This window comes from Dunckerocampus dactyliophorus, chromosome 10 (assembly GCF_027744805.1).
Source record: "Dunckerocampus dactyliophorus isolate RoL2022-P2 chromosome 10, RoL_Ddac_1.1, whole genome shotgun sequence".
NCBI classification, from domain to species: Eukaryota; Metazoa; Chordata; class Actinopteri; order Syngnathiformes; family Syngnathidae; genus Dunckerocampus; species Dunckerocampus dactyliophorus.
In genome coordinates, this window is record NC_072828.1 from 1570163 (window position 1) to 1598062 (window position 27900).

A 27900-nucleotide genomic window follows, 5' to 3' on the forward strand; every position below is an offset into this window, starting at 1 on the left:
CTGTTCCGTCTGCGTCGGTGCCACCCGCCCCTTCGTCAGCTTACCTCGACTCCGTCACGTCCAGCGGGTCGCCCGTGCAGTTGATTTGCCGCATGTAGCCCATGCACACCTTGGGCGCGCACACCGCCATGAAGTTGGGCCTCGGGCGGCCGATGGTGAACTTGGCGAGGTCGGTGAGCGACTGGCTGACGGCGGCTCCAAACAGGAAGGTGCCCACGACCTTGTAGAGCGCCGCCACATACTGGTTGAAGTCGGAATTGGAGTAAATCCTCTTGCTGTACACCAGGTAAGCCTCTCCGGAAGAGACCTGAGTGCGAGAAGCACACGGTGGCGGGTTTTACCTTATTTTAGTGCATTTCTCTAATCTCCTTGTATCTCCTTGAAAGCGTACAATGACCACCGTGCAGGAGATGGTGACGGCGGCCAGCATGCTGTGGCTTATGGTGTCCGGCTTGAGCGGGTACATGATGCTCTCGTCGTCGCAGTACACCCCCCTCTGGTACGGCTTGAAGACGACGGTCAGGACGATGAAGGGCAGCGCCGCTGTAGCAAAACACCAAAGCGTCAATCGGTACGGCTGCACTTCCTCGTCAGGCCGCATCGTCGACATTCATATCGATTACAATCACACTGTGAACTACTCAAGGTCTAGCATGCTAACATTAGCATAGTAGCATTTTTAGCTGTATTCATGGGTAGACACTTCTATGACCACTTAGCACTATAATGCTAGGTGCTAATATTAGCATAGGAGCATTATACTAGGTGTTAGCATCTTAACCTTTGCATATTAGCATGCAAACATGAACATACTAGCATTTTTGTGATTTTCATGAATATAAACTTAAGCAGACAGCGTTATCATGCCAGGTGCTAGCATACTACTGTTAGCATGTTAACATTTTAAGGATTTTCTGAGGTAGGCACAAAGACTTTGTCCTATTATGCTAGGTGTTAGCATGCTCATGTTACCATGCTAGCATTCTTTAAGTCATTCAAACCCTTCCATGATATGTTTCATAGCCAAGGAATGTAGGAATTTAGAGCGAGGCTGTTATGTAGTATTTTTCATGTTACAGTGATTGAAGTTACAAGAATGCAAGAAAATACAAGCCACAAGCCTTGTGAGGAAATCATCCATAAAAAGTCAATCATCACACAAGAAGAAGACACAAATGCACGTGAAAAATAAACATCTCCTCTTGAGCGCCGTGACTTTGGACCAAAAAGCTGCTACAGTCTGCAGAATCCTCCAACCAGGACTGGATCGCAAGCATCCTTTTTGTCCAATCCCAAATCTTCTGCAGCAGTCAGTCACTGTGGCACGTGCACACGCCGGCAGGCTAACTTTTTACCCGGGATAGCATTGGAAAAAAGAAAGAAAATCGCTGATTTTCAGAATAAAGTCGTAAATTTACAGGAACAAAAGTGGTACATTTACCACAATAAAGATGCACATGTAGGGGAAAAGCATAAGAAATTTACAAGAAAAAAGTCAGAATATTTTTGTCGTAAATGTACGATCTTATTCTCGTAACATTACGGCTTTTTTGTCATAAATTTACAACTTTTTTCTTGTAAATTTACGACTTTATTCTCGGAAATTTCCAACTTTTTTTTCTTATAAATTTACAACATTATTCTTGTGATATTATGACTTTTTTTGGTGTAAATGTACGACCTTATTCTCGTAATATTACAAACTTTTTTCTTGTAAGCTTTCGACCTTATTCTAGGAAATGTACTTTATTTTTGTAATTTTCCAGCTTTTATTCTCGTAATTGTACGACTTTATTCTCGTAATGTACGAAATCTTTCTTGTAAATTTAAAGTTTACTCTTGTAATATTGCTACTTTTTTGTCATAAATTTACGAGACAAAAGTCGGAAATGTACGACTTTTGTCATAAATGTACGACCTTATTCTTGTAATATGACTTTTTTCTCATAAATTTACGACTTTATTCCCGTAATATTACAACTTTTTTGACGTAAATGTAAGACCTTATTCTCGTAATATCACTTTTTTCTTGTAAATTTACGACTTTATTTTATGATATTACGACTTTTTTGTCATACATTTATGACTTTTCTCTAGTAAATTTATGAGTTTTTTAAAATTCTTGTAATATTACGACTTTTTTCTCTTGTGAATTTACGAGAATTAAGTTGGAAATTTACGAGAAAAAAACCCTTTTTTTCTCATAAATTTACAACTTTATTCTCGTATATTAGGACTTTTTCTCGTAATTTCCAACTGTATTCTTGTAAATGTAAGACTTTTTTCCTCTTAAATCGAAGACTTTATTCTCGTAATATTACTACTTTTTCTCGTAAATTTCGGACTTTCATAAATGTACAACTTCTGTCTTGTAAATTTACAACTTTATTCTTGAAATATTGCGACTTTTTTTGTCATAAATTTGTCACAAATTTAGGAGACTACAGTTGGAAATTGACGACTTTTTCTTGTAAATTTCCAACTTTATTCTCGTAAATGTAAGACTTTTTTCTTATAAATTTATGACTTTATTCTCGTAATATTACGACTTTTTTCCTTGTAAATGTACTACTTTATTCTAATATGACTTTTTTCTTGTAATATTATGAATTTTTTTCATAAATTTATAACTTCATTCTCGTAATATTACGACTTTTTCATAAATTTCCGACTTTATTCTCGTAAAATTGATGACTTTTTTTCTTGTTAATTTTGTCAAACTTTACGGTCAAATTTGCAAATTTCTTCTGGAAATCTCAGATTCGTGTTAGAGTTCCAACCCGGCGTAAAAGTTTTCACCGCGACAAAACGCGTGCGTGACCCCCTCGCATGTATTTAGGAATAATAAACATTTCTCTTCGCTTCAAATCAACGGAGCATGAAGCCATTAGCGCAGGTGTACCTAATGAAGTGTCTGGTGAGTGTGGACGGATCACGACGCACGAGAGGCACACGGGCGTCCGTGGAAATGGCGTCCAGCCACGCACTAATCACAGCCTGCTGGCCATTAGGATCACATTTCTGTTCGTTCAAGAAGCCGCGTGCATGAAATGACTGAAGACCGGAGTCCACAAGAGCGAGACCAAAGACAAATAAACAAGAGGATGTTGGACCGAGCTGAGGCCAACGAGCCCCACCCTCACGCCGCTAAGATGGAGACAGCCTCGTGAAAACACAAAACTACACACTGACTCATCCACAAACACACCAGGTACCAGGGACACACCAGCTACCAGGAACACACCAGGTACCAGGGACACACCAGGTACCAGGAACACGCCAGGTACCAGGGACACACCAGGTACCAGGGACACACCAGGGGGCATGCTGGAGCCTATCCCAGCTGACTTCGGGTGACAGGCGGGGTACACCCTGGACTGGTCGCCAGCCAATGGCAGGGCACATATAGACAAACAACCATTCACACTCACATTCATACCTATGGACAATTTAGAGTCACCAATTAACCTAACATGCATGTTTTTGGAATGTGGGAGGAAGCCGGAGTACCCGGAGAAAACCCACACACACACGGGGAGAACATGCAAACTCCACACAGAAATGCCCAAGTGAGAATCGAACCCAGGTCTTCCCGATCTCCAGGCTGTTACTGTGTTGGCCAACATGCTAACCACTACACCACCGTGCGGCCCCTGTATATAATTATCAATTAACAAGAAAATTAACTGTTTACAAGGAAAATGTAATATGAGGAAAAATAAAATAGGAATAAAAATTTGAATTAACATTGTAAATATATATTTAAAAATGAAATAATATAAATTAACAAGAAAACTAAAAAAAAAAAGAAGCAAAAATGGAAAAGTCATCAGTTTACAATCATGTTTTTTTTATATTATGTGGAAAAATTAAAATAAAATATTAAATTAAAAAATGTTTTTTTTTGTTGGTTTTTTTGTAAAAAAAAAAAAAAAAAAAAGGTGTAATATTCTGAGAAACAAACAAAACAACAAATAAAATTGGAATTTCTGGACAATTAGGTTACGGGAAAAGTTATGTTACGAGAAGTGAAAATATGATGGGAATAAAGTTAGAATCACCAGAAAGAAATGTACAAAAAGAAAGAAATGGACAAGCCAGCTCTTGTTTTACGAGAATAAAGTCAAAATATTACAAGAAAAAAAGCTGTAATTGAACTACAAGTTATCATTTTACCAGAAAAATGTTGCAATGTTATGAAGCTAAATCAAATCATTGCAGTAGCATAAAGTTGAAATATGAGAGACAAAACTACTAATTAAGGTTGCAGAAAAAGTTAGAATGTTATGAGAATAAAGTCAAAATATTCTGGGAATAAAGTCATCATTACGGGAAGAACATTTACGAGTAGAAAGTTAAAATAGAAAATAAAAAAAACAACTAATTTTACGACAATAAAGTCAAAATATTGAAAGAAAAAAAGTTGTATTCGAACAAGAAAACAAGCTGCAAATTTACGAGAGCAAACTTGTAATACGCTCCTGATCAACATCTTAAGAGCAGTTGAAAAATGGCTATAATTATAATTTTTCACATTTGGATCTTCATGAGGTTTTAAGTAGAGCTACAATATGCAAAACAAGAAGGGGGGGTGAGACAAAAAACACTTTGAAAAAGCCATTTATTGAAAACAACAATTAAACTGAAATAGGCTGTTTATCAGCTGATCAAAAGTTTAAGACCATCGCTCAAAAAAGAACCAAAAACTCTCCGAAGCAGAAGAAAAAGTGTTCTCAGTAGGACTCAGTACCGTTCTTGTTCATCACTTCATAGATGGCTTTGGGCATGCTTGATGCCAGTGTTTCCAGGAGGCTAGTGGGAACATTGCTCCAAGTGGTGGTGAAGATGGCTTCACCAAGGACATCAACTGTCTGGAAGTGATGGCCATTTTTAGAAGCTTCCCTTGCCATCCATCCCCAAATGTTCTCTATGGGATTTAACATGCAGGATGCTCCAAAAGAGTGATGATGATCTCCCTGAAGAAGTCCCTGGTCAAGCCAGCATTGTGACCTGCAGCGTTGTCCTGTTGAAGAACCCAGCTGGTACCACACAGACCAGGGCCTTCGGTCATGAGGCATGCCCGCCGTATCCGTTTGACGACCCCGCACCACCTGAAGCTCCGGTGTTCCACTGAATGAAAAAGCACCCCAGACCATGATGGACCCCCCTCCACTGTGCCGGGTAGAAATGGTCTGATGGTTATTGCGCTGCAGTCGGCACCAGTGAGGCCTTCATGTAGGTGGAAGACCGCCCTGTGTCTTGATGGACAGCCAATCAGTAATGTTTTTGGGTCTACCACTTGACCTTTTAGTTCCATAATGCTCAGGATCTTTCCAAAACGTAGAATGACTGATTTCCTGCCCCCAACCTCAGCAGCCATGGCACACTGCGAGCGGCCTTGCTTCTGCAGCTCCACAATCCCACCACGGTGGAAAAGAGAAAGCTTCTTAGCTTCACCATCAGGAGGGCATGACAGTGGGAACATTTGGAGCACATTTGGGCTTTTATAGCCTGTGGTCCTAAACTTTTGATCAGCTGATAGACAGCCTATTTCAGTTTTGTTGTTGTTTTCAATAAATGACTTTTTCAAAAATGTGTTTTGTCTCACCCCCCCTTCTTGTTTTTGCATATTGTAGCTCTACTTAAAACCTCATGAAGATCCAAATGTGAAAAATGATCATTCCAGACATTTTCAACTGCTCTTAAGATGTTGATCAGGAGCGTATTCCAACTTTTTCTCGTAAAATTATGACTATTTTCATAAATTGACGAGTTTATTCTTGTAATATTACAACTTTTTTTCTTGTCAAATTACAACTTTATTCTCAGAAGTGTTTGACTTTTTTCTTGTCAATATATGACTTTGTTACCGTTAATTTACAACTTGATTCTTGTAATATTACGACTTTTTCTCATTGATTTACGACTTTCTTCTCTTAAATTTACGACTTTCTTTTCGTAAGGGGATATACATTTTGTAAAAATGGGCCATTATTTTATTTTAAAAGGAGGTAGACATCCAGTCTATCTTGTATCCCACTGTATGGGAGGAACCTACTACACCCGTCGTCATCGTCAAATTCACTAATAGGAAATTTAAGGCTGCTTTGCTGAAACAAGGAAGGAAGCTGAAAGGAACAAACGTCTACATGAATGACCACCTGACAAAGTGCAACGCTGAGATGGCTAAGAAAGCACGTGATCCGAGGAAGCAAGGACGGATCCAAGGAACATGGAGTGCAAACTGCAAAATCTTCATCAAAGCAAATGGAGGACCAGAGGCCAGAGTTCTTGCTGTCAAAGACATCAAGGACCTAGAAAGATATTGAGGTCTCCCAACATGGAAGAGTACAGCTATAATATGCTACAAGATCTACAATTGGACACTTTTTACTTTACAGATCACAAACAATTGGATATGAAAAAAGATATTGATCCCGACTCAAATGTTTTCTCTCACATTACAAACGACTGCCGTTATTATACGGAGGAGCAATACAACAACATCTTCATCCACGACGACAAGTTATCCATCATCCACATAAACAGCAGAAGCATGTCTGCTAACTTTACTAATACTAAACAATATTTGAATCAATTCAAAGAACCTTTCAAAGTAAAAGCAATCTCAGAAACTTGGATCAATGCCAACAAAGGAATGGACTTCGAGCTGGAAGGATATGAAATGACGTGTGCAAACAGGAACAATGCAAATGGAGGAGGTGTGGCCGTATACTGTACGTATCTATGGTTTAGAATGTACAACAATTGAAATCTGTAAAGACAAAAGCAAACATGTGTTAATAAGTTGTGTGTACAGAACTCCAAAGTCAAAGATTGGAATGTTTGAGGATTGGATTAAGACAACGTTTACAGACATACAGGAGGTCCAATAACTATTTTTATATGTGGAGACTTCAATATTGACCTTTTGAACTCACACAAGTGCAAGGAAATAGACGACTTCACAGATACAACGTATAGTTTGAGTTTATATCCTAAAATCATCAGAGCAAGTAGAATACCAGACCACTGTGCCCCCCCATCCATAATATATTCACCAATGACTTGGATAACAACACCATCAGTGGCCTGCTAATTAGTGACATCAGTGATCATCTTCCAGTGTTCACAATCTACAATGAACATTAGAAGAAAAAACAGGCGGAGGCAAAAAAGACTTTTCAAAGACTGCGTACAGAGGACAGCATCTGTGCCTTCAGGAAAGATCTAGAAGAACAAAGTTGGGAGAGTATCTACAGTGCAACAGATGTGGATGAAGCATATGACAGCTTCCTTGGCACTTATATGGAGCTCTACCATAAGAACTGTCCCTGGCAAGAAAAGCCCAAGAAGCAAAAGAAAAACCAGCAGCCATGGATGACAAAAGGACTAAAAAACGCCTGTAAGAAGAAGAACACATTATACAGGACATTCATCATCCAACAGACTACAGAAGCAGAACAAAAGCATAAGTCTTACAAAAATAAGCTAACAACCATCTTGAGAGTATGTAAGAGGGAATATTATAGTCATGTACTTGATAAGAACAGAAATAAGATGAGAGCAACTTGGGGCATCTTAAATAGTATTATAAAGAACAACTTTAAGAAAGCAGACTATCCTCCCTATTTCATGGTTGGAAACACTAACAGGAATGACATGAAGGAGGTAGTTGAAATGTTTAACCATTACTTTGTAAATATTGGACCAAAACTGGAAGAAGAAATTCCAAAACATATTAGTGATGATCATTCATAATGCCAAGTATAGACAACATACAAAGATCTTCCCAAACTCACCCCTTTGGCACTTCAAAATATTCAAAGTCCAACAAATATGGTGGGAAAATATAAGAAAACGTTAGCATAAACATAGTAGAGTAACATTCCAATATAAAATAAGCTAATAAATAAGATTACTGTTTCTGACTGGGTTGTTCAACAGGATCTTAGATGATGAAAAGATGCCTGAGGAATGGAGGAGAATGCTGGTGGCCATTTTGAAGAACAAGGGAGATGTGCAGAGCTGTGGCAACTCCAGAGGAATAAAGCTGATGAGCCATACAATGAAGTTATGGGAAAGACTAGTTGAAGCTAGACTAAGGACACAAGTGAGCATTTGTGAGCAGCAGTATGGTTTCATGCCAAAAAGAGTACTACAGAGGCAGTATTTGCTGTGAGGATGTTGATAGAGAAGTACAGAGAAGGCCAGACGGAGCTGCATTGTGTTTTTGTAGATGTGGAGAAAGCTTATGACAGGGTGCCCAGAGAGGAAGTGTGCTATTGTATGAGGAAGTCTGGAGTGGCAGAGAAGTATGTTAGAGCGGTGCAGGACATGTATGAGGACTGGAAGACAGTGGTGAGGTGTGCTGTAGGTGTGACAGAGGAGTTCAAGGTGGAGGTGGGACTGCATCAGGGATCAGCTCTGAGCCCCTTCTTGTTGGCTATGGTGATGGACAGACTGACAGACGAGGTTAGACGGGAATCTCCATGGACTCTGATGTTTGCAGATGACATTGTCATGAAGGTTAGCGCAGTAAGACAGAGTACATGTGTGGGAATGAGAGGGACCCAAGTGGAAGACTGAGCTTACAGGGAGAAGAGATGAAGATGCTGAGGTTCTCTCTGGGAGAGACCAGGAAGGATAGGATCAGGAATGAGTACATCAGAGGGACAGCACATGTTAGAGGTTTTGGAGATAAAGCCAGAGAGGCCAGACTGAGATGGTTTGGACATGTCCAGAGGAGAGATAGGGAATATATAGGTAGAAGGATGCTGAGTTTGGAAGTGCCAGGCAGGAGGCCTAGAGGAAGACCAAAGAGGAGGTTTATGGATGTAGTGAAAGAGGACATGAAGGTAGTTGGTGTGAGAGAAGAGGATGCAGAAGACAGGCTTAGATGGAGGCAATTGATTGGCTGTGGCGACCCCTGAAGGGAAAAGCCCAAAGGAGAAGAAGAAGGATAAATAAGATTACTGTAAATGAATAAAACTGAAAGGCGTCACCAAGTGTACAGTACTCTGTTAGTCTGAACTTGCACAGACTTAAAAAAAAAACAAAAAAAAAACTTGCACCAACTTTAAATTTGTGAAACCCCTTTTTTATGTTTTCATGAAAGAACTGAAGCTGTACTTCAATACAGTAAATTAATATCCTCTGCTAATAACAAGAAAGCTATCAAGACTGTAAATCTGTGCTCCCACTTCAATATCCTTCATTCAATTGAATTTTCATTGCTCATGTCCCCTGGTGTATCTTACTTTAATTATTATTATTATTATTATTATTATTATTATTATCTTTTTACCACTTCTCTGTTATGTTTTTATTTCTTTAAATCTCGATTTCTGTGTGATTTATTTTATGTGTTTTTGTTGTCCAACTGTTATTTCTTAATGCCCATGTTTTGATGCACTGTTAGTGTAATTAGTAAGCCATTAATAAAGTTGATTGAAAAAAAAAGACAGTTTACGTTATATGGAATTTCTTCCGTAATACGAAGCAAAAACTTTATCTAAATTCTTTATGTTCAGTGGAATTTATGTAAAAGGAGGTTTATGTTATGCGAGGTACTACTGTATTAAAATTTGCAGATTTGGTATTCTTTCAAACCGCTAGAATAATGCATAAAGTTAATAACTTGTTAGCCAAAAACCTCATACAGTATTTTTCAATCAGAGAGGAGAAATATGATCTTATAGGAAAATTAAACTTAAAACATTTATATGCCAGAACTACGCTGACAACCCACAGCATTCCCATATGTGGAATTAAACTATGGAACGGATTGAGTAAAGAACAATGTACAGAGATGAGCACATTCATAAACAATACAATCAGTATTATTAAATTGTGTATATATATATACTGTATATATATACTGTATATATATATATACACTGCTCAAAACAATGAGAGGAACACTTGGAAAACACATCAGATCTAAACTGGGGGAAAAATGATCTTGAATATGTTTCCTGATAATAAGTGGGTGATGTATTAGTAACAAAATGATGCCACATCATTTGATAGAAATGAAAATGATCACCCTATAGAGGGGGGAAATCAAAGACACCCCAAAAATGAAAGTGGAAAAAATGATGCAGCACACTGGTCCATTTAGCTAAAATGTCATTGTAGCAACTCAAAATGATTCTCAGTAGTTTGTGTGGCCCCCACGTGCTTGTACGCATGCCTGACAACGTGGGGGCATGCTCCTAATGAGACTACGGATGGTGTCCTGGGGGATCTCCTCCCAGATCTGGACCAGGGCATCAATGAGCTCCTGGACAGTCTGAGGAGCAACCTGGCGGCGCCGGATGGACCTAAACATAATGTCCCAGAGGTGTTCTATTGGGTTCAGGTCAGGTGAACGTGGGGGCCAGTCAATGGTATCAATTCCTTCATCCTCCAGGAACTACCTGCATACACTAGCCACATGAGGTCGGGCATTGTCGTGGACCAGGAGGAACCCAGGTCCCACTGCACCAGCGTAGGTTCTGACAATGTCTTTGATAGCGTGATCATTTTCATTTCTATCAAATGATGTGGCATCATTTTGTTACTAATACATCACCCACTTATTATCAGGAAACATATTCAACATCATTTTTCCCCCAGTTTAGATCTGATGTGTTTTCCAAGTGTTCCTTTAATTTTTTTGAGCAGTGTATATACACACACACACACACACACACACACACATTTATTATTATTCTGATTATTATATAAAACATGACATGGAATGCAGGAAGTGAACTACATGTACTGTACTAGATGTAGAATGGATGGGGGGTAGGATTAAATAAGCTTTGCTTCTTCCTACTCCTTTTGGACATGTGGAAGTGTGAAAGGATGATTCATGAGATGTATTCCGTTGTAACCTTCATGTTCAAATCAACTAAACCAAACCAAAAACCAACCCCAAAAATAACACAGTTAGAAATCACACAGTTGTTGCATGTTTAATGCAAGCAAAGTTTTGTCCCACTTTGTTTGATGGTCCTTGAACGCACCATGTAACTTTGTCCCATCCTGCACAGATATTTGTATTTGTATTTGTATTTGTACTTTATTTATCCCACAGCAGGGAAATTCACTTGTTACAGCAGCAAGCAAGATACGCAAGTAAAGAATACATAGTGACTACAACATGGTTCAGGTGGTGCAAGTGTTGTAGAGATAGACTACTATACTGTATTTTTACCCTTTTTCTTTCATCTCATATTTGCTCCCAAATGCTGATACTATGTGGGAATGCATAAAGGTAAGATTTGATGACCTTATTGAGTGCTAATGTGCATATTTGCTCTCTGAAAAACCAAGTCCAGGCTGGTACTGGTGGATGGTGGCTCTGTATTCATTTAGTGATTTTTGATTTTCCTCCTGTCATAGTTTTACACAACAAAAATGTGATTGCTATAATGTACGATGTTTTACTGAGATGCTGATGACCAGCTAGTGTGCTACTAATGCTAGCTGATACTAGCGCCGCTCGCTCACATTCACACAAGCCCCCAAATAGCTGTCCTCGGTCGGCTACGCCTGCCGTTCACTAGCTGCTAAACACTCGTCAGTTGGGACCCTCACACGCCAAGGTACCACTCTGTAAATGACAATAAAATAAATGCCCGGCAGTGCTCCAGTAGCTTCTCGCTCGTCTCTGGCAAGGCGGCGTAGTCCGTGACGATTCAAACCACAGCGACAGTCGACACAAATAACTTGGGTTAACTTGTGCCAGGGCTTTGAAGCTAAATACTCTTTTCTTTCTCCATTTCTCGTCCATATTTGGTCCCGCTTGTGGCGCCACAGTCACCGCCACTTCCTCAAACTACGGGGTGGGCCGAGGGTCGGACGGAACGTGCGCACGTTAATCGCGTGTCGAAAAAAATAGTGCCGTCAAAGGAAATGAAAAAATTAAATTTGACAGCCTTAGTATAAATGCTCCAAAGGGTTAAAACCCTTTTTTTTTTTTTTTTTTTTTTAAATGGAATTCATAATCGTTTCCTGGCTGCTCCAAGTTAAAGGCTTGTTTTTCCGCTGCCTGAGGATGATTTAAGCATCCTTTGTGAGCGACTAGATGATTTGGGATGGAAGACATCCACAAGCTGCCCGTTCAGGCCTCAGCCGGCCGCCATGTTTTCCCTCGCGCTGCCAAAACCCTGTTTGTGGCACAAAATACGGCCTCTACGCGACATCCTGTCTCGGGCCCCGCTGGAAGGAGAGGCCCGAGGCGGATCGAAAGCTTGTAGCTGTTGGATGGCAAACCTCTGCATCCTGCATCCTCGTTGGCAAGGACGCAGGCCGAACGTCAAAAAGACAAATGGATTTGAATGACAGAGCGGTAGATATGCATCACCCTCACATCCAACTAGACTTCATGTGCACGTTGTTCCAAATGTGACTTCACTTCTTCCCAAAACTGCTGCTCCCCCCTGACATGTGAAAATATGACCTCAGCCGACAGCAAAAATGGATGCGGGTTGTTTATTTGCTTGCATAAAAACACAGTGAGGAGGGTGAATGATGTCACTGTTGGATTATTGGGACTGCTTTTTGCTAAAGTGCCGCCATTAATCACATTTTTAACGTATTCCACCAAAAGCAATTCATGAATTATTGGCTCTAGCCAATAAGCCGAGCTTGGGTACTGTTAGTGTGCCAGTTTGCCACCATAGTTTAGACGTCAGGACTCTGCCTTCTGTCCGCGACACAGGTCACCATTTCATTTATTGTTGATGGCGCCAGCCATGACAAGCTAGCTCTCGCTGTTCAGTCTCATTTCTGGAAGTGACGCCATCGCGGTGACACCTCTCGGCTAAAGCAGAGTAAACAAACGCTTGTGGAGGTAGATGGTGGACTTGGTTTGGTGTAGTTTTCATCCAAATAGTCGTCATGCCAAAATGTCGTGTTGCTGCTGGATGTTCACCGTATCGCAATCATACGGTAAGTTTGTTTTCCAAAAGACGAAGGTTTAAGACAACAATGGATGAAGCAAGTGCAGAGAACGAGAGGCAGATGGACGCGCACCTCCAGTTCTGTTCTTTGCATTGATCAATTCACTGATAACAAACATTTGGCTCGAAATTACGGTATAAATGCATTTTGAAAAAGGATGCTACTTTGTCGGTACACAGGGGAAAAAAGACAAGAAGAACGCCATCAAGGTACTCCACAGAACAGAGTAAGGGAGTATTTTATGGTTTCAGCCCCTCATCCACAAGGGAACAGCGTTCCGGGTGACTTGTAACGGTATTTTTTATTTTTTTTAATGGTTTCCAGAGTGGGAAAATGTGAAAACGGCGGCTAGGTGTTGCCGTGCAGACAAGGCAATAGGAGAACGATGACGACACCGACCCACCGCCGCCTCGTCGCCGTCACGTGACCAGAAGTGAACTTTGACCACAAGCCAATATACAGTATCTGAATATTTCCAAGGACATGACTCACCCCAGTCCACATTCTTCTGGTATTTTCTTGTCTTATTGTCCAGAATAAAAGAGGTGACTTTTCATGCAGTTTTAAGCCTTAAAAGGGGGCAGAAGTGCATTTGATAAGAGCTCTGCATGGATCTTTTCCATTTATTAACGCCCTCCACAGCAAGGAGGACTGGAGGAGTGCAGCGTGCAGACGGTTACGCATTGTAGGGACATTTTAACAAAAATTGTACATCGTTGTTGTTATATTTGTAAATAAATTGTTATTTTGATGTTTTTTTATGTTGTGGTGTAGTTGTTTAGATGTTTGAGATGTCACAAAAGCAAAAAAATATTTGTGTCAAAGTGAAAGTTATGCTTGAAATGTATCTTTTCACAAAAAGCTGCTTCTCTCCCTTATTTTAGTTGGGAACTGATATTTTCCTGAAACGTACCTATGTTCTACTGCTGATTAGCCAGAGAACAGAAAAAGGGAGAATCAAACTTTTTCCCCTGATGAAAGAGGTAATGTTTCTTTTGGTAGGTTCCATGTTTGTATAACCATACAACACAATATTCTGTGTGCCTTGAAGATCAGCACAAATGATCTAAATGTCTGTTATTGAATGAGTTCATTATACATTTTTCCCATTCCACCTGTTTACCAAATATTAAATATGATATTAGGCTGCCCATCCTTGGATTCTTCAGCATGTGGGAGCAAATCTGATGAATGGATACTTAATAAATGCTTTGAGGAAGAAATTATAATAACAAAAACAGCATGGCTTCCTTTAAACATGAGCAAATAGCGTGTATGTTTACACATGAGAAGGACACAAAGCAGCCACTTTGTTGCAAAGCGCGCACACACACACACACACACACGCACACACACACACGCACGCGCACGCACACGCACAGCAGCGGTCAGGGCAAAAATAGAAGCATCTGCAGACAAACTCCGAGCTCCTAGACACCACGAGACAACCCCACAAACCGGGCCGACCCGCCTCCAGAACCACTTTAAGAGCCAGAAGTTCCCCTCCTTGATGTTGAACTCAGACATCTTTCTGTCAAGCAGCGCAGGCGAGCTTTATCAAGGCTAAAAAGGGGAGGAACGTCTCCTGTCAACGAGGGCCTTTTGGGAGTGTTTGAGTCTCCAGAGGACACAAGCCTGCACTTTCACCTCCTTCATTCCCTGCTCCCTCCCTGCCGCCCTCCGCATCCCTCCTGCCTGTGATTGTGTCGGTGGCCGCATCATCCTCCGCGTGGTGGAAATAGAAGCCGTGCTCCGTTTAGCACGCACACGTGCAATTACGCCGGACCTTTCAAACCGCAGCCTCAGCTCGCTGGCTTTGTCCGCTCTCGGCCTGGACGTGTTTATTTCGACTCGCAGCGGCTTCTTGGGCTCACACTCGCCCAACATGCCGCTCCGGCACCACCGTACCATGGTCCTTTATCCTCCCCCAGTGCAAAAACACACGCTGGGCCTTTCATTTCATCCATTCACATTCAGATTCATGTTGTCAAGGTGTGTTCATGCGAGGGAGAGAAAGAAGGACGCCTGCAGACCTTCAAGACATTAATGAGCACATCTGACACGGGTGCGTTTGTTATATAAGGTTATCATTTTTGGAAAATTAGGCATCATTTTACGATAATAAAGTCAAATATTTACAGAAAAAATAGTATCCTCACAAGAAAAAAAACAAGCAATTTTATGAGAACAGGTGATATTATGAGGAAAAATTATTATTATTATTATATGATTATTTTAATATTATTATTAAAATATTATGGGAATAAAGTCATCGTTACAAGAAGAACATTTAAATAGTTGGAAAATTAAAAAAAACTGCTGTCATTTTATGAGAATAAAGTCTAAATATTTAGAGAAAAAAAAGGGTATTGAACGGTATTTACGAGAATAAACTCAAAATATTATGAGGAAAAATGTCATTTTAGCAGCATAGAGTTGAAATATTAAAGAAAACAAATAAGTTATTTTTAAGTCGTAGTATTATGAGAACCAAAAGTGAATAAAGTTGTAATTTTGGGAAAATTAGGTTGCAAAAAATGGCATAATCCTATGAGAATAGGATTTTTTTTTTTTTTTTTACCATAAACTCGTAATATCATGTGGGAAAACAAACAAAACAGAATAAAGTTGTCAATTTGGGAAAATTAGGTTGCAAAAAAACGGCATCATGTTGCAAAAATAAAGTCATGAAGTCGTAATTCTAAGAAGAACGTTGAAATAGTCGGAAAAATGGAAAAAAAAAAATTAAAAACCAGCAGAAATGCAAAAAACACCTGTAATTTTATGAGAATAAAGTCAAAATATTTCGAGAAAATAATTGTCCTCTAACGAGAAAAAAAATTCCCAATTTTATGAGAATAAACTGGTAATATTATGAGGAAAAATAATGTCATTTTAGTAGCACAGCTTTGAAATAATAAAGAAGAAGTACGTTCTTTTTCCAAAGTCGTAAAGCTGAGAGGAACAAACTGAAGAAAATTTTGAAAATTTGGTTGAGGATAAAGTTATAATATGACGAAAATAAATGACTAAGATGACTAAAGAAGAAAGTTGAAATATTTGGGGGAAAAACCAACAAAAGCATGAATGGTGAAAAAAGAGCAAAGAGTGAAGTTGATACTAATAATAGGTTCTTTGTCGTAATCAGTGACTGGAATGAATAAAATAAAGTCACACAGAAAACACACCAACATTTTCAAGCAAAGCCCACCGCTTTTGTTCTTCAAAATCAGAAAAATCTTGGTTTTTTTGTAAAATAAAAAATGGGAACTGAGAAGAGGACCACCTGTGTGTGATGTTACAGTCTGCTTGCGCTGGGGCCAAGCGCTGCAGGCGACACAGTGGGGGAGAAGATAACCACACTAGCACGCTACGACTTTGCAATTCAACATTAAGGCCGTAATGAGATGAGGCGATGCACGAGATCGGGTGTACTGGGACGAGACCAGATTTTAACGGTACTTTTTACAATAAAAAGAACAGAACTATACAGTGTGTGACAATATATTGCAATCTAACATCATTTCTACTAGATCACACTGTGTGTACACTAGCAGCCCCGCCTCCACCCGCTGAGACAAACGACTGACAAAAGGGCTCGTGCCGTTGTTCTATGGAACAAACGCGCCATGGTGCTGAAAGCAATGCATAGAGTCACATATCACGTCTTTTGGCTAGCGACTTGTGTGCAGCGTGTCGTATATACATTTATAGATTGAATATGTCAATGAAAACAAGCACCAATGCCGCATGCGCCACGTCGGAGCGGGTAAACGGCTTCCACTGTGGTTAGCGCTGAAGTCGGCCATTGCTGTTTTGTTTAGCATTAAGCACACAGTACGTTGGTCTTTCTTGTCTTCTTATGAAAATCTTTTTGGAAGCAACTCACGCGTGAAAGCAAAAGGCGGCGTGGCGTTACAACACAACTCCAAAGCCCCCCCCCCACGTGTCTGTCTGGCCTGACTAAGGCGGAAGGTATGTGCTGAGCCTTCAGTGCTGCCGGGCCGGCGTGGGCCCCTGGAATTCTAATTCAGCAGAGGAACGCCCAACTTCAACAGTCGCAGCAAAGCCTCCCCGCTGCCCCGTTTAATCCCCGCCGCTCTGCTCCGAGCAGGATGACGAGACGAGAGGCGGTGACGGCGGCCGAGGTCGTGGGGAGGTTCTGGAGGGAGGGCGGCTGCCAGTCAAAGAGCGGTCTGGGTTTGGTTGGAACGGAGAGGAGGCCACACGGGTCTTTCAGCGTGAAGTCGATGCGGATGAATCCGCTTGGATCGCACGCCGGAGCTGTGTGGCCTCGTTAAATCATCGGCGTGTGAGAAGTGTGTGCTGGTGTGAGGTCATTATGTCGGCCATATTGTTTGGAATATCATGACTTTATTCACATCATAGTCCTCATTTTCCAAACATTCTCCAGTACTCCAACTTGATTTTGAAAAAAAGATTCCATCTCTATGCTGCTAAAATGACATCACTTTTCCTCCTAAAAGTACAAGTTTGTTCTTTATTATCAGCTCTTTTCCCCGCTTAATATTTTGACTTGATTCTCATAAAACAACAGCAGTTTTTTTCCATTTTTTCCCAACTATTTCAACTTTCTTCTTGTGAATTTACTTGTCGTAATTATGACTTCATTCCCATAATATTATGATTTTATTGTCTAAACATGCTAACCTAATTACCCAAAAATTACACATTTATGCGCTGTTTTGTTTGTTTTCATAATAGATTATGACTTTTTAAAATATTTGTTCTTTAATATTTGAACTTTTATTTCAGCTATTAAAATGACATTATTTTCCCTTATAATATTGTGACGTTATTCCCGTAAAATGATAACTTTTTCTGATTAGATTACAGTCTTTTTCCTCTTAATATTTTGACTTTATTCTCCTAAAAGCTGTTTTTTTCCCAGTTTTTCTTTCCAACTGACTTTATTCCCAGAATATTTTCACTTCACTTTTTCTGCAACCTAATTTCCCCAAATTACAAATTTGTGCACTGTTTTGTTTGTTTTTATAATATATTAAAATTACTTTTAATGCTCTAATATTTACATTTTTTAAATATTCAATATTTTTTATATTTTCTTTCATATTTCCACTCTATGCTACTAAAATGACGTGATTTTTCCTCCTAATATTACAAGTTTATTCTTTATTAGCTTGTTAAATTGCAGCTTTTTTCCCTCTTAATATTTTGACTTTATTCTCCTAAAATAAATTTGGATTTTAATCTTGTAAATTTCCTTCTCCTAATTATGACTTTATTCCCATAATATTTTGACATTATTCCCAAAACATAATAATGTTAATATTTAGACTTTATTGTTGTAAAACGACTGCTGCTTGTTCCACATCATAAGTTTGTTCACGCAGTATGTCCTCCACTCTGCAGGGGGCAACGGCGAGGCACTGGAAGCAGGAGTTGAGAATATTCGGAGAAAAAACAACAACTATCAAATAGAAATAATTACAACAGAGTATTAGAGCCACATAGAAAATAATTATTATCGGAGATTTCGAGAACAGTCGTACATTTATGAGAAAAAAAAGTCGTAATATTACGAGAATGCGTTCGTATATTTACAAGAATAAAGTCGTAAATTTACAAGAAAAAAAGGCGTAATATTACGAGAATAAAAGAAAGTCATACATTTATGAGAATACATTTTTCATATGAGAAAAAAAGTCATAAATTTACAAGAAAAAAGTTTTACATTTACGAGAATAAGTTTGTAAGATTACGAGAAAAAAGTCATAAATTCACGAAACTTTTTTGTAATATTACCAGAATACATTTGGAAATTTACAAAAATAAAAGGAAAGTCGTAAATTTACAAGTCGTAAATTTACGAGAAATGAAGTCGTAATATTACGAGAATACGTTCGTACATTTACGAGAATAAAGGCAGGTCATAAATTTACGAGAAATAAAGTTGTAAATTTACGAGAATAGATGAAAAAAATAAAATGTTAAAATAAAATGCTTTCAAAAAGCCGGTTTAGGCAGCGTTGGAGTAGTCGGGCCAGAGAAGTTGCAGTGTCTGGTGTCGGAGCAGCAGGTGCGTAACACCATCGTACTCATACGAGCGTTACATCTTTAGAAAGGCTAAATTCCACTAGATGATCAACCAAATGCAGCCTGGATGAGTGGTTGCAGAAGAAAAGATGCATCGCTGAACGTGCGCTGCGTTGCACAGGAATGTGGGTGTGTGTGCTTTAGGAGTGTGCGCTTTAGCGAGTAAACAAAAAACTGGTTACTCGAAAGCAACACTGCCATTGTGCCTCAAGGCCGCGCCGAACCTCACTCGCTGCCAATCATGTACAGCATTCAAGCACCTCCCCCTCCGACCGACCGAGACCACACCCACCCGAGGGCACCTGTGAACCAACACCCGCCGTCTATTTGTCCCATGTGAACATTCACATGCAAAAAAAAAAAAAGGACGAGTGCATTTCCATGCATGGTGTTTGACAGGCCGAAGTGTGAATGACAAAAAGAAAATTTTGATTTAAGTGTAGTTTGTCCACACCAGGAGGTAAGAAACAAATGGAAGAAATGAGGATTTGATTGATTAGTCCTAATGAAATATGATGACATGACTACGACCACATCACTACTATCAGAAGAACCAGAGTATAGAGGGGAGGGAGCCACCTGCTGTGGCCCAGCAAGGTGCACTACATTGGGGCACACGCTCCGAGCAGCCGGTGTGATGCCACGGAGGTCTCCGGCTAACCTTTTGCACTTTTCAAACGCCACAGCGCTGGCGTTTCCTGTGGCTACATACTGCATCTCTGAAATGACGAAGGTCTTCTCCTTAAGCCGTAAAATTCTGGTCTTGTAAACAAACCAGATGCTATTTTGGACGCTAAACGAGCGAGCGAATGCAAGCCAAGGCAAAATTGTAGCCGAAAAACACGCTAACCGGTGTGGATGTGGATGCAAATGGTTATGTATGCATTGTAGGGAAATGTTAACGCGCGCACACGCGTGCACATGCTTAGCTCATTTCCAAATGTGAAAATTGTAAATAAATTACTGTGATGTAAAACCACCCTTTTTTGTGTAGCTGTTTAGATATTTGAGCTGCCACAAAAAAATATGTGTCAAAGTGAAAGTTATGCTTGAAATGTATTTTTTCACAAAAAGCTGCTTTTCTCCCTGTTTTAGTTGGGAACTGATATTTCCCTGAAACGTACCTATGCTCTACTGCTGATTACTAAAGAACGGAAAAAGGTAGAAACAAACTTTTTTTTCTGATGAAAGAGGGGAGTGTAATGTTTCTTTTGGTAGGTTCCATGTTTATATAGCCATACAACACAATATTCTGTGTGCCTTGGAAGATCCTTGCTGTCGAGTGTGTTTTTACATGCAAAAGATCCCTGCCGAGCTCTCATCAAATGCCACCTTGGGGTCGTTTTTATGCCTTAAAACTGCTCGAAAAGTGACATCCATTACTGTGCCGTTGCATCTTCACCTCTTTTTGCCTCTCTCGCAAAAAAAAACGTCTAAATACGTCTTTGGGAAGGGGCATTCGGGAAGATAAAAAGGTATAAATACGTCTTTGGTGTTGAATGAGTTCATGAGCCACCAATCGGTCGAACGGCGTAAAAAAACACACACAAACTAAACTTCCCAACCAAAGCGGAAGCTATTTTTTCCCCTGCAGGGCCGATGGGCAGCGTAATTACACGCCGCGTGGTGTGATTACCGCATAGCTGCAGCAGCCGCACTTCAGCTTTAGCCAACGCTCAAAAGCCAAATGTCACATTTCTACACCCACAGACGACATCGGGACGTGTGTGCATGCATTTTTGCTGTTGTTTTTTTTTTTTTTAATGTTCCAAACATTTCAGCTTTTTTTTCTCAAATAATGTTTTATAAATATTCTTTTTGCAATATTTTGACTTTTATTCCCAGAATATTAGAAGTTTTTTCCCCCAACCTGTTTTTGTTTCTCATAATATTGAAACAAAATCTGTCTTTAAAAAATATATTTCAGCTCGATGCTACTAAAATGACATTATTTTTGCCTCATAATATTACAAGTTTATTGTCATAAAATTGCAACTTTTTTCTTTATTCTCTTAATATTTTGAGCAGTATTTTTTTTTTACCATTTTAGGTTTTTTTCTCCAAATCTCGTCACAATTACGTCTTTATTCCCTTATTATTTTGACTTTATTCTCAAAAAGTTCAAACTTTTTTCACAACCTAGTCTTCCAAAAAATGACAAGTTCATTTGTTGTTTTTGATAAAATTATGACTTGAAAAAAATTTTTTTTCTTTAATACATCAACTTTATGCTCCTAAATTGACAATACTACAGGTTTATTCTCATAAAATTGCAACTTTTTTCCCTTAATAATTTTGACTTTAATTCTTGAAAAATTCCAGCTGGTTTTTTTTCCATTTCTGCTTCAAACCTGGAAGGGTCTGAGTAATTGCTAAATATAACGATAAATTGGCTAAGTTGGCAACACTGATCCCTCCTGCTACGTGTTCTTATTGTCTGGCAGACCTGGGGCGTATGAGGTGTGTCAAGAGGCGGAGTAACGACACCATCTGCTGTACAAACTTGGAAGGACACGTGTAGTTATAATGTATTTATGAGTGGAGGCCAACAGCCAGCACCACAAGAAGAAGAAGAAAACAGCACCTAAAAGTGCACATTTACGCAAGTAAGATACCGACTAACATATTTGACACTTAAATCATTTAAATTCAGTGATTGACTAAATGTCTAGCTAGGAAAAGAGAAAGACGTGTGTTCAAGTCTCACATGAGGATTGTAGGTGATGGGCAAAATGCAGTTTGGAATAAGTACATTGGAGAGGCTAACTAGTTAGCTCGCGTCTTGCTATGCTAGCGGCAGCCGTCTGTTATGTCCCTGCACGGATCCCGTAGCCTAAGCAATGTGATGTAAACAATGAATAATAGAAGTGTAAAAGGTGACGGTAGGTGTGTAATTTCAAGTCTACGGGTCTCTAACAAATTTAAAGGATTTCTTTGCTCGAACTGAAAATAGCAACGTGGGAATTCACTTATCGCGGTCGGGTCAGGAACCAATTAACTATGAAGAAACGCGGGATGATTGTACAAGCTTGCGAGGTGGGGAGGGGGTGAAAGGTGTCAGCAATAAAAGACGATATTTGCACAGGAAACGGAAAAGTGTGGAATATTCTCGGTGAGGATTCTTGGCCAACAAAAATGCATATCGGATGTCCAACAAACATTCCACTTCCTGCTGAGTGCGGGCAGCAGTCAGGAGGAGAATGGGAATATGCCCCCCCCCCAAAAACCACCACTCTTTAAAGATTTCACATCCTGCTTGGAACTCGAGAGACGTGGACGAGTTGGCATCATGTGTTTTCTTGCATCCTAATTGTGGCTGTCATGGCTGAACTACTGCTGCTGCTGTTAGTACTACCACCACCACTACTACTAGTGCAGCACAGTACACACAAGGACTTCCAAAGGGAGTAGAACTTACCAACGAGTACACACAGCACATCCATCAGCACGTACAGCTTCGTCTTCACGCCCTTCATCTTTTCTTTCACTTCTTTCTACTTAAAGCATTTGAAGGTGAAGTAACGCAGCTTCCCATTTGGCCGAACTATGCAACCTGCGCTGCGGGTTCTAACTTCCGGGATCCTGGCGTGCCTGGAAACACACCGGCTGAGAACTGCGTTCCTTTCTTCGGAAAAATACTTGATTAAAAAACAAAAAAAGAAAAGAAAAGTTCCTTTGTTGAATTTGAGTGCTACGGAAATGAGCACCGGGGAGATCCAAAGAGGTTCACGCGGAGAATCCAAAGTCTTTCTGTCCGGTGTCGACGCCACCGCGCATGCACGGCACGGCACGATGTCCACTCCACTGCACCCCCTGTCCTCCCCAGGCTAGGTGACATCCAAGGCTTTTCAACACACCGAACTTCTTCTTAAGTGTGCTTTTTCCCCCTCTTATTCCCTAGAAAACTCTCCTCTCCTAGGAGGGCGTGGCCATGGCGGCCAGGAGAGGGAGGAGAAGGGTGGGAGGAGCTTCCAGCGGTCCAAAAAAAATGTAATATCACCAAATATTTGATGCTGACGGCGGATTTGGGTCACATAGAAAAAAAAATCTTAGATTTCGAGAATAAAATCGCAAATTTGGTGAAAAAATTGTGAATTTATTAATTTATGAGAATAAAAGTCATTATTGTCATTATCATTATTATTTATTATTTAGGAGAAAAAAGTCATAAATGTACACTAATAAAATCGTACATTTACAGGGAAAAAAGGCGTAATATTACGACAATAAAGTCATAAATCTACGAGAAAAACAGTCGTAATATTCCAAGAATAAAGCTGTAAATTTACGAGGGCAAGAGATGTAAAAAAGTCGTGAATTTACAAGAAAAAATGTCTTAATATTGTGAGAATAAAGTCATACATTTAGGAGGAAAAAGTGATACATTTACAAGTATAAAGTTGTACATTTACAGGGAAAAAAGTCGTAATATTACGAGAATAAAATCCTAAATTTTCAATAAAAAAGTCGGAATATTATGAGAATAAAGTCTTAATTTTACGAAAATAAAGTTGTACATTTACAAGGAAAAAAGAAATACATTTACGAGAATAAAGTCGTAAATTTCACAGAAAAAAATGTCGTGAATTTACATGAAAAAAGTCATAATATTTATGAGAAAAAAAGTTGTGAATTTATGAGAATAAAGTTGTACGTTTGCTGGGAAAAAAAGCCAGGAATTTAATTTAAGAAAGCATTTCTTAATATTATGAGAATAAAGTCATACATTTAGGAGGAACAAGTTGGAAATGTGCAAGAATAAAAATCATTCATTTATGACAAAAAGTGATACATTTCCGAGAAAAAAAGTCATAAGTTAACAATAATAAAGTAGTATATTTACAGGGAAAAAAGTTGTAATATTACAAGAATAAAATCGTAATTTTACGAGAATGAAGTCATAAATTTACAAGTGAAAAAGACCTAAATTTACTAGAATAAAGATGTAAATTTACTAGAAAAAAATTCAGGAATTTACACGAAAAAAGTCATAATATTACGACAAAAAAATGTCGTAGTTTTCATGTTAGGTGTTAGCATGCTAACAGCTAACATGTTAGCATTGCTAGCATTCTAAAATTACCTTGTATTCTCTTAAACTTACATCAAGACTAAGCGCTATTATGCTAGGTGTCAGCATGCTAACAGCTAGCATGTTAACATCGCTAGCATTCTAAAATCAGCACGTACACTCCTAAAGTTACATCAAGACTAAGCGCTATTATGCTAGGTGTCAGCATGCTCACACCTCGCACGTTAGCATTGCTAAAATGAGCATGTACACTCCTATTACACAATGAATGACAACTATTAGGCTACAAGGACGTGCGCTAGCAAGCTCGGGTCTTAGGACAAGAAATCAAAGACATAAAGACTTGAGTCGTCCAAAACAAGAGCGTTAAAAAGCCCTGCCAGGAGTGTAGAATTAGTAATACTAGAGTGGACAGCAGCATGACACGGGAATTTTGCATGTTTCTATTTTGTATCATTTTAAATGGATGTTAATTTGTTGAAGTGATTCAAGTAAACTGACAAAAACACGACTTGCAAGAGTGAAATGGAAGTCAAATGCAGCCTTTTCACCGCGACCATGCAGGAAAGCATTTTCAATCACTTTCTGCCCCCTTCTGGTTATTTCTAGTCATGACAGGCTGCCGGCCACCGCATAAAATGGGAGGAATTTGACATATAATTTACGAAATGTGAGGAAAAACTAATTACATATTTATATATTCTATTTATTGATTTATTTTATATTTTTTAAACATCAGCCTATATTGTTTCTACAAAAAGTAAATAAAGTTTTTATTTATTTTTTTAAATATCCCACAACTGTTGAGTTTAATTGATTTATTTATTTTTTTACAAAATATAATAATTCATTCAACAATTGGAGCGGTACATGAAAAGCACGAGTCCAGGTAAAAAGAGAAGAACACACTCGGTCTCGTCCTTCAAACATCCGCTCGTGTTCAGAGCGAGCGAGCTGAAATTCTTACAAAAGCAAAACCAAAACAGGAAGAAATAAATAGAAGAGATGGAAGATTGACACAAACAAGCAACATCCTGTTCCCTGAAATGTTTGCGTTACATCACGAGATGAGAAATAATCCAAGAAATAACCGGCAGCAACCAGCTCGACGTGGAAGTTCAGCTTTGTTCTGCGGAGTAAAGCCATCAAATCGATTCTTTAAAAACAAAAACATGAATGGAAATCCTCATGAAACGTTGCACTTTTATTAGCATGAAGCAAATATTTCACCTTTAGGATTGAAAAAGCGGGACTCGCTGATTTTATCTCAGGGATTTTTTTAATCCAAGTCAACGTTGGCGGGAGTCTGGATCAGCGATGCTTACGTTGCAGGTTCGTACAATTTATTGGAGGCTCCTACAGATGAACCCCAACACGTACAATCAAATGTACACCCTGGCACTATAATTTGGCCTAGTCCACTTTAATCCTGGGTACAGACCGGCCTGGTGACGTTTATACTGCAGGTCCTCAAATTGTAGGAGAGACTAGCCCAGATTAACCCCAAATGTCATCCTAGTCCAGCCAAATTGACACTAATCTGGGCTAGCCCACTTTAATCCCGGGTACAGTTTGGCCTGGTGATGTTTATATTGATGCAGGTCCTCCCTCCAGGGTCGTCCGGACTAAGTCTTGCTATAATTTGGGCCTGTCAAATGTATACCCTGGCTCTCTAATCTGGGTTGTCCCGTCTGAAATCTGGGTATAATCTGGTTTATGCCCCAAAACGCTGCTCTTTAACTCCTGCTATACCCCCAGGTTATAGTCTGAGCTAGTGGAGTTCAACCCTGGGTATAATCTAGGATGGTGAGGTTGACATCACAGCATATAATCTCAATGCTCGTCCACGTTTATATGGCAGAAGACGTCCTCGGGTAGTCTAGGTTAGTCCTGGGTATAAACCGGGCAAATCAAGGACTCTAATCATAATCTGTGCTAGTCCAGTCTAATCATTTGGATCAGCCAAATTCATACCCTGGCTAGTCCACGCTAATCTTGGCTGTAATCTGGGTCAATCAAGCGTATATCCAGGACATAATCTGCGTGCATCCATTCTATACTGGATCATATTGTGTGCTAATCCAGTTGATCATTTAGTAACGCCCATGTGCGCCGCGTAATCTGGATTGGATGGGGGTACATTTTGTGTAGATAATCTGGGCAAAGACGGGTAAGAACAGAAGGAATGAAGGACGGGACGCCAGCGTTGCAGCTGTGTCACGCTCTTCTTCTCAGAAAGTCTTTGGCTTGCCAGCAGGAAGTCGAGCACACGAGCCAGCCTGGTGTGGACTATGACCTCATGCTAATCTGCTAATCTGGCTACACCTGCCGAGCAGCGAGCGGCACTGAAGAGTAAAATGTGTTGGGAAAGAGACGGAAGAAGACTTTGAGCGAGGATGGGGGACGTCGGGGTGGAAATAAAGTGATCTCTGCGTGCTGGAGTAAAAAAGAAGTGTGCCTCGCTCTTATTGCTTCAACGTGCCGAGCTGCCCGAGTATTGCCAGTTCCTTTTGTTCTGGTTGCTTTTAGAAGGGATTCAAAGTCCATTTGGATTTTCCCAAGTGCTGTCGCTGGTCGGGAGGGGCAGGGAAGGTGGACAGGAAGTCAGTAGGCGGGGCAGAGGAGGCCCAAAGCAGGTGAAGTCCCACCCGGGGTCAGTCACATCTCCTGCCGCTCCGCAGTCGGCCTCTTCGGGAACGAAAGGACCGTCACTCACGTGGAACTGGAAGAAGCCCGGGGGGTGGTGATGGTCCCCGCAGGTCAGAAGGTCCTCGCGGGCGCACCGCTGCTCCGGCCGGACCGGACCTGCGGGACAACTGCCTGGGAGGAAATCCCTCTGATCTGCAGATGGAGGGAAGGGGCGGCCAAACGGGTTCTGAGGACATCCGTCGCCACACAGCCCCGTCAGCAGTTCTTCATCTGGATGATAGAACGTCACACATCATCTTTACAAATGGAATACTTTGGTAGTCATGGCATAGAAAACCTGTCTACCACCTTCTAAATACGCTTCTTAACATCATTAGAGCCCTCTAGACATGAAATAACACCCCTACAGTCACCTTTACACCCCTATTACCCAATATAGTACAATTTAGTAGACATAATAAGAGAAAATAACATTTAAAACAGTCGACCTTCTATTTCAGGTGTTAGCATGGTAACACCTGTTAGCATGTCAACATTGCTGGCATGCCAAAGTTAGTATGTTAGCATTAAGCCATTTGTATAGGTATAAATGTACATAAATAATAAGCACTAACATTGCAGGCTAACATTAGCATTTTAGCTTTTTACAATTTTAATAATGCAATTTTAATAAACTTACATAGACACTTAGGGTTTTTATGTTAGGTGTTGTTAACAGTTAACATGTTAGGGTATTTTCATATGCATAAAATTGCAAGACTAAGTGCTATTATCCTAGATGTCAGCATGCTAACAGCTAGCATGTTAGCATTGATAGCGTTCTGAAATTAGCATGCTCGCTTTTTTTGTGCTATTTTCCAAAAGGTATAAACTTAGACAGTGTTTTCATTTTTGGTGTTAGCATGCTAACAGCATGTTACGGCATCGCCGTCCGAAAGTCAGCTCCGTCACCGGTCTACGATGTCATCAGCAGTTGACTCTGTAGTTCTTTGCTGACTAACACAGTTACGCCACAAGTCTCAAAAATGTAAACACAAAACATGTTTTGTTTTTTTTTTTAGTTTTGCTGCATAAAGCAATTCTAAATGCATATAAAATGATGAGTGAAAGGGACAAATGAACATTGAAACTTAGCTTTACCTTCATTTTAGACGTGATGGCTACCAAAGGCACACTGTGGCACC

The 27900-nt window shown here is 39.9% G+C and overlaps 2 protein-coding genes across 7 annotated transcripts in view; both read right to left on the reverse strand.

The window, feature by feature from the left end:
* LOC129188921 (phospholipid phosphatase 2-like) overlaps positions 1 to 22965 on the reverse strand; it is a 36925-nt gene extending 13960 nt beyond the window's left edge. For both annotated transcript variants that reach the window (XR_008572713.1, XM_054790067.1), the window contains exons 1-3: positions 22454 to 22965; positions 392 to 543; positions 45 to 307 (exon numbers count right to left, since the gene is read on the reverse strand). Coding sequence is in view for 1 of the 2 variants with exons in the window: in XM_054790067.1 (XP_054646042.1) it covers positions 45 to 307; positions 392 to 543; positions 22454 to 22511 (473 nt within the window). In the remaining variant the exon portion in view is untranslated. The remainder of the gene's footprint in view (positions 1 to 44; positions 308 to 391; positions 544 to 22453) is intronic.
* Positions 22966 to 24924: 1959 nt separating this feature from the next.
* The window catches only part of mier2 (mesoderm induction early response 1, family member 2), a 40473-nt gene continuing 37497 nt past the window's right edge, over positions 24925 to 27900 (reverse strand). For 4 of the 5 annotated variants that reach the window (XM_054789247.1, XM_054789246.1, XM_054789244.1 and 1 more), the window contains one exon: positions 24925 to 26986. In XM_054789247.1, coding sequence (XP_054645222.1) covers positions 26604 to 26986 — 383 coding nt within the window. In that variant the 3' untranslated portion in view covers positions 24925 to 26603. The remainder of the gene's footprint in view (positions 26987 to 27900) is intronic. The other variant, XM_054789248.1, reaches the window with a different exon arrangement.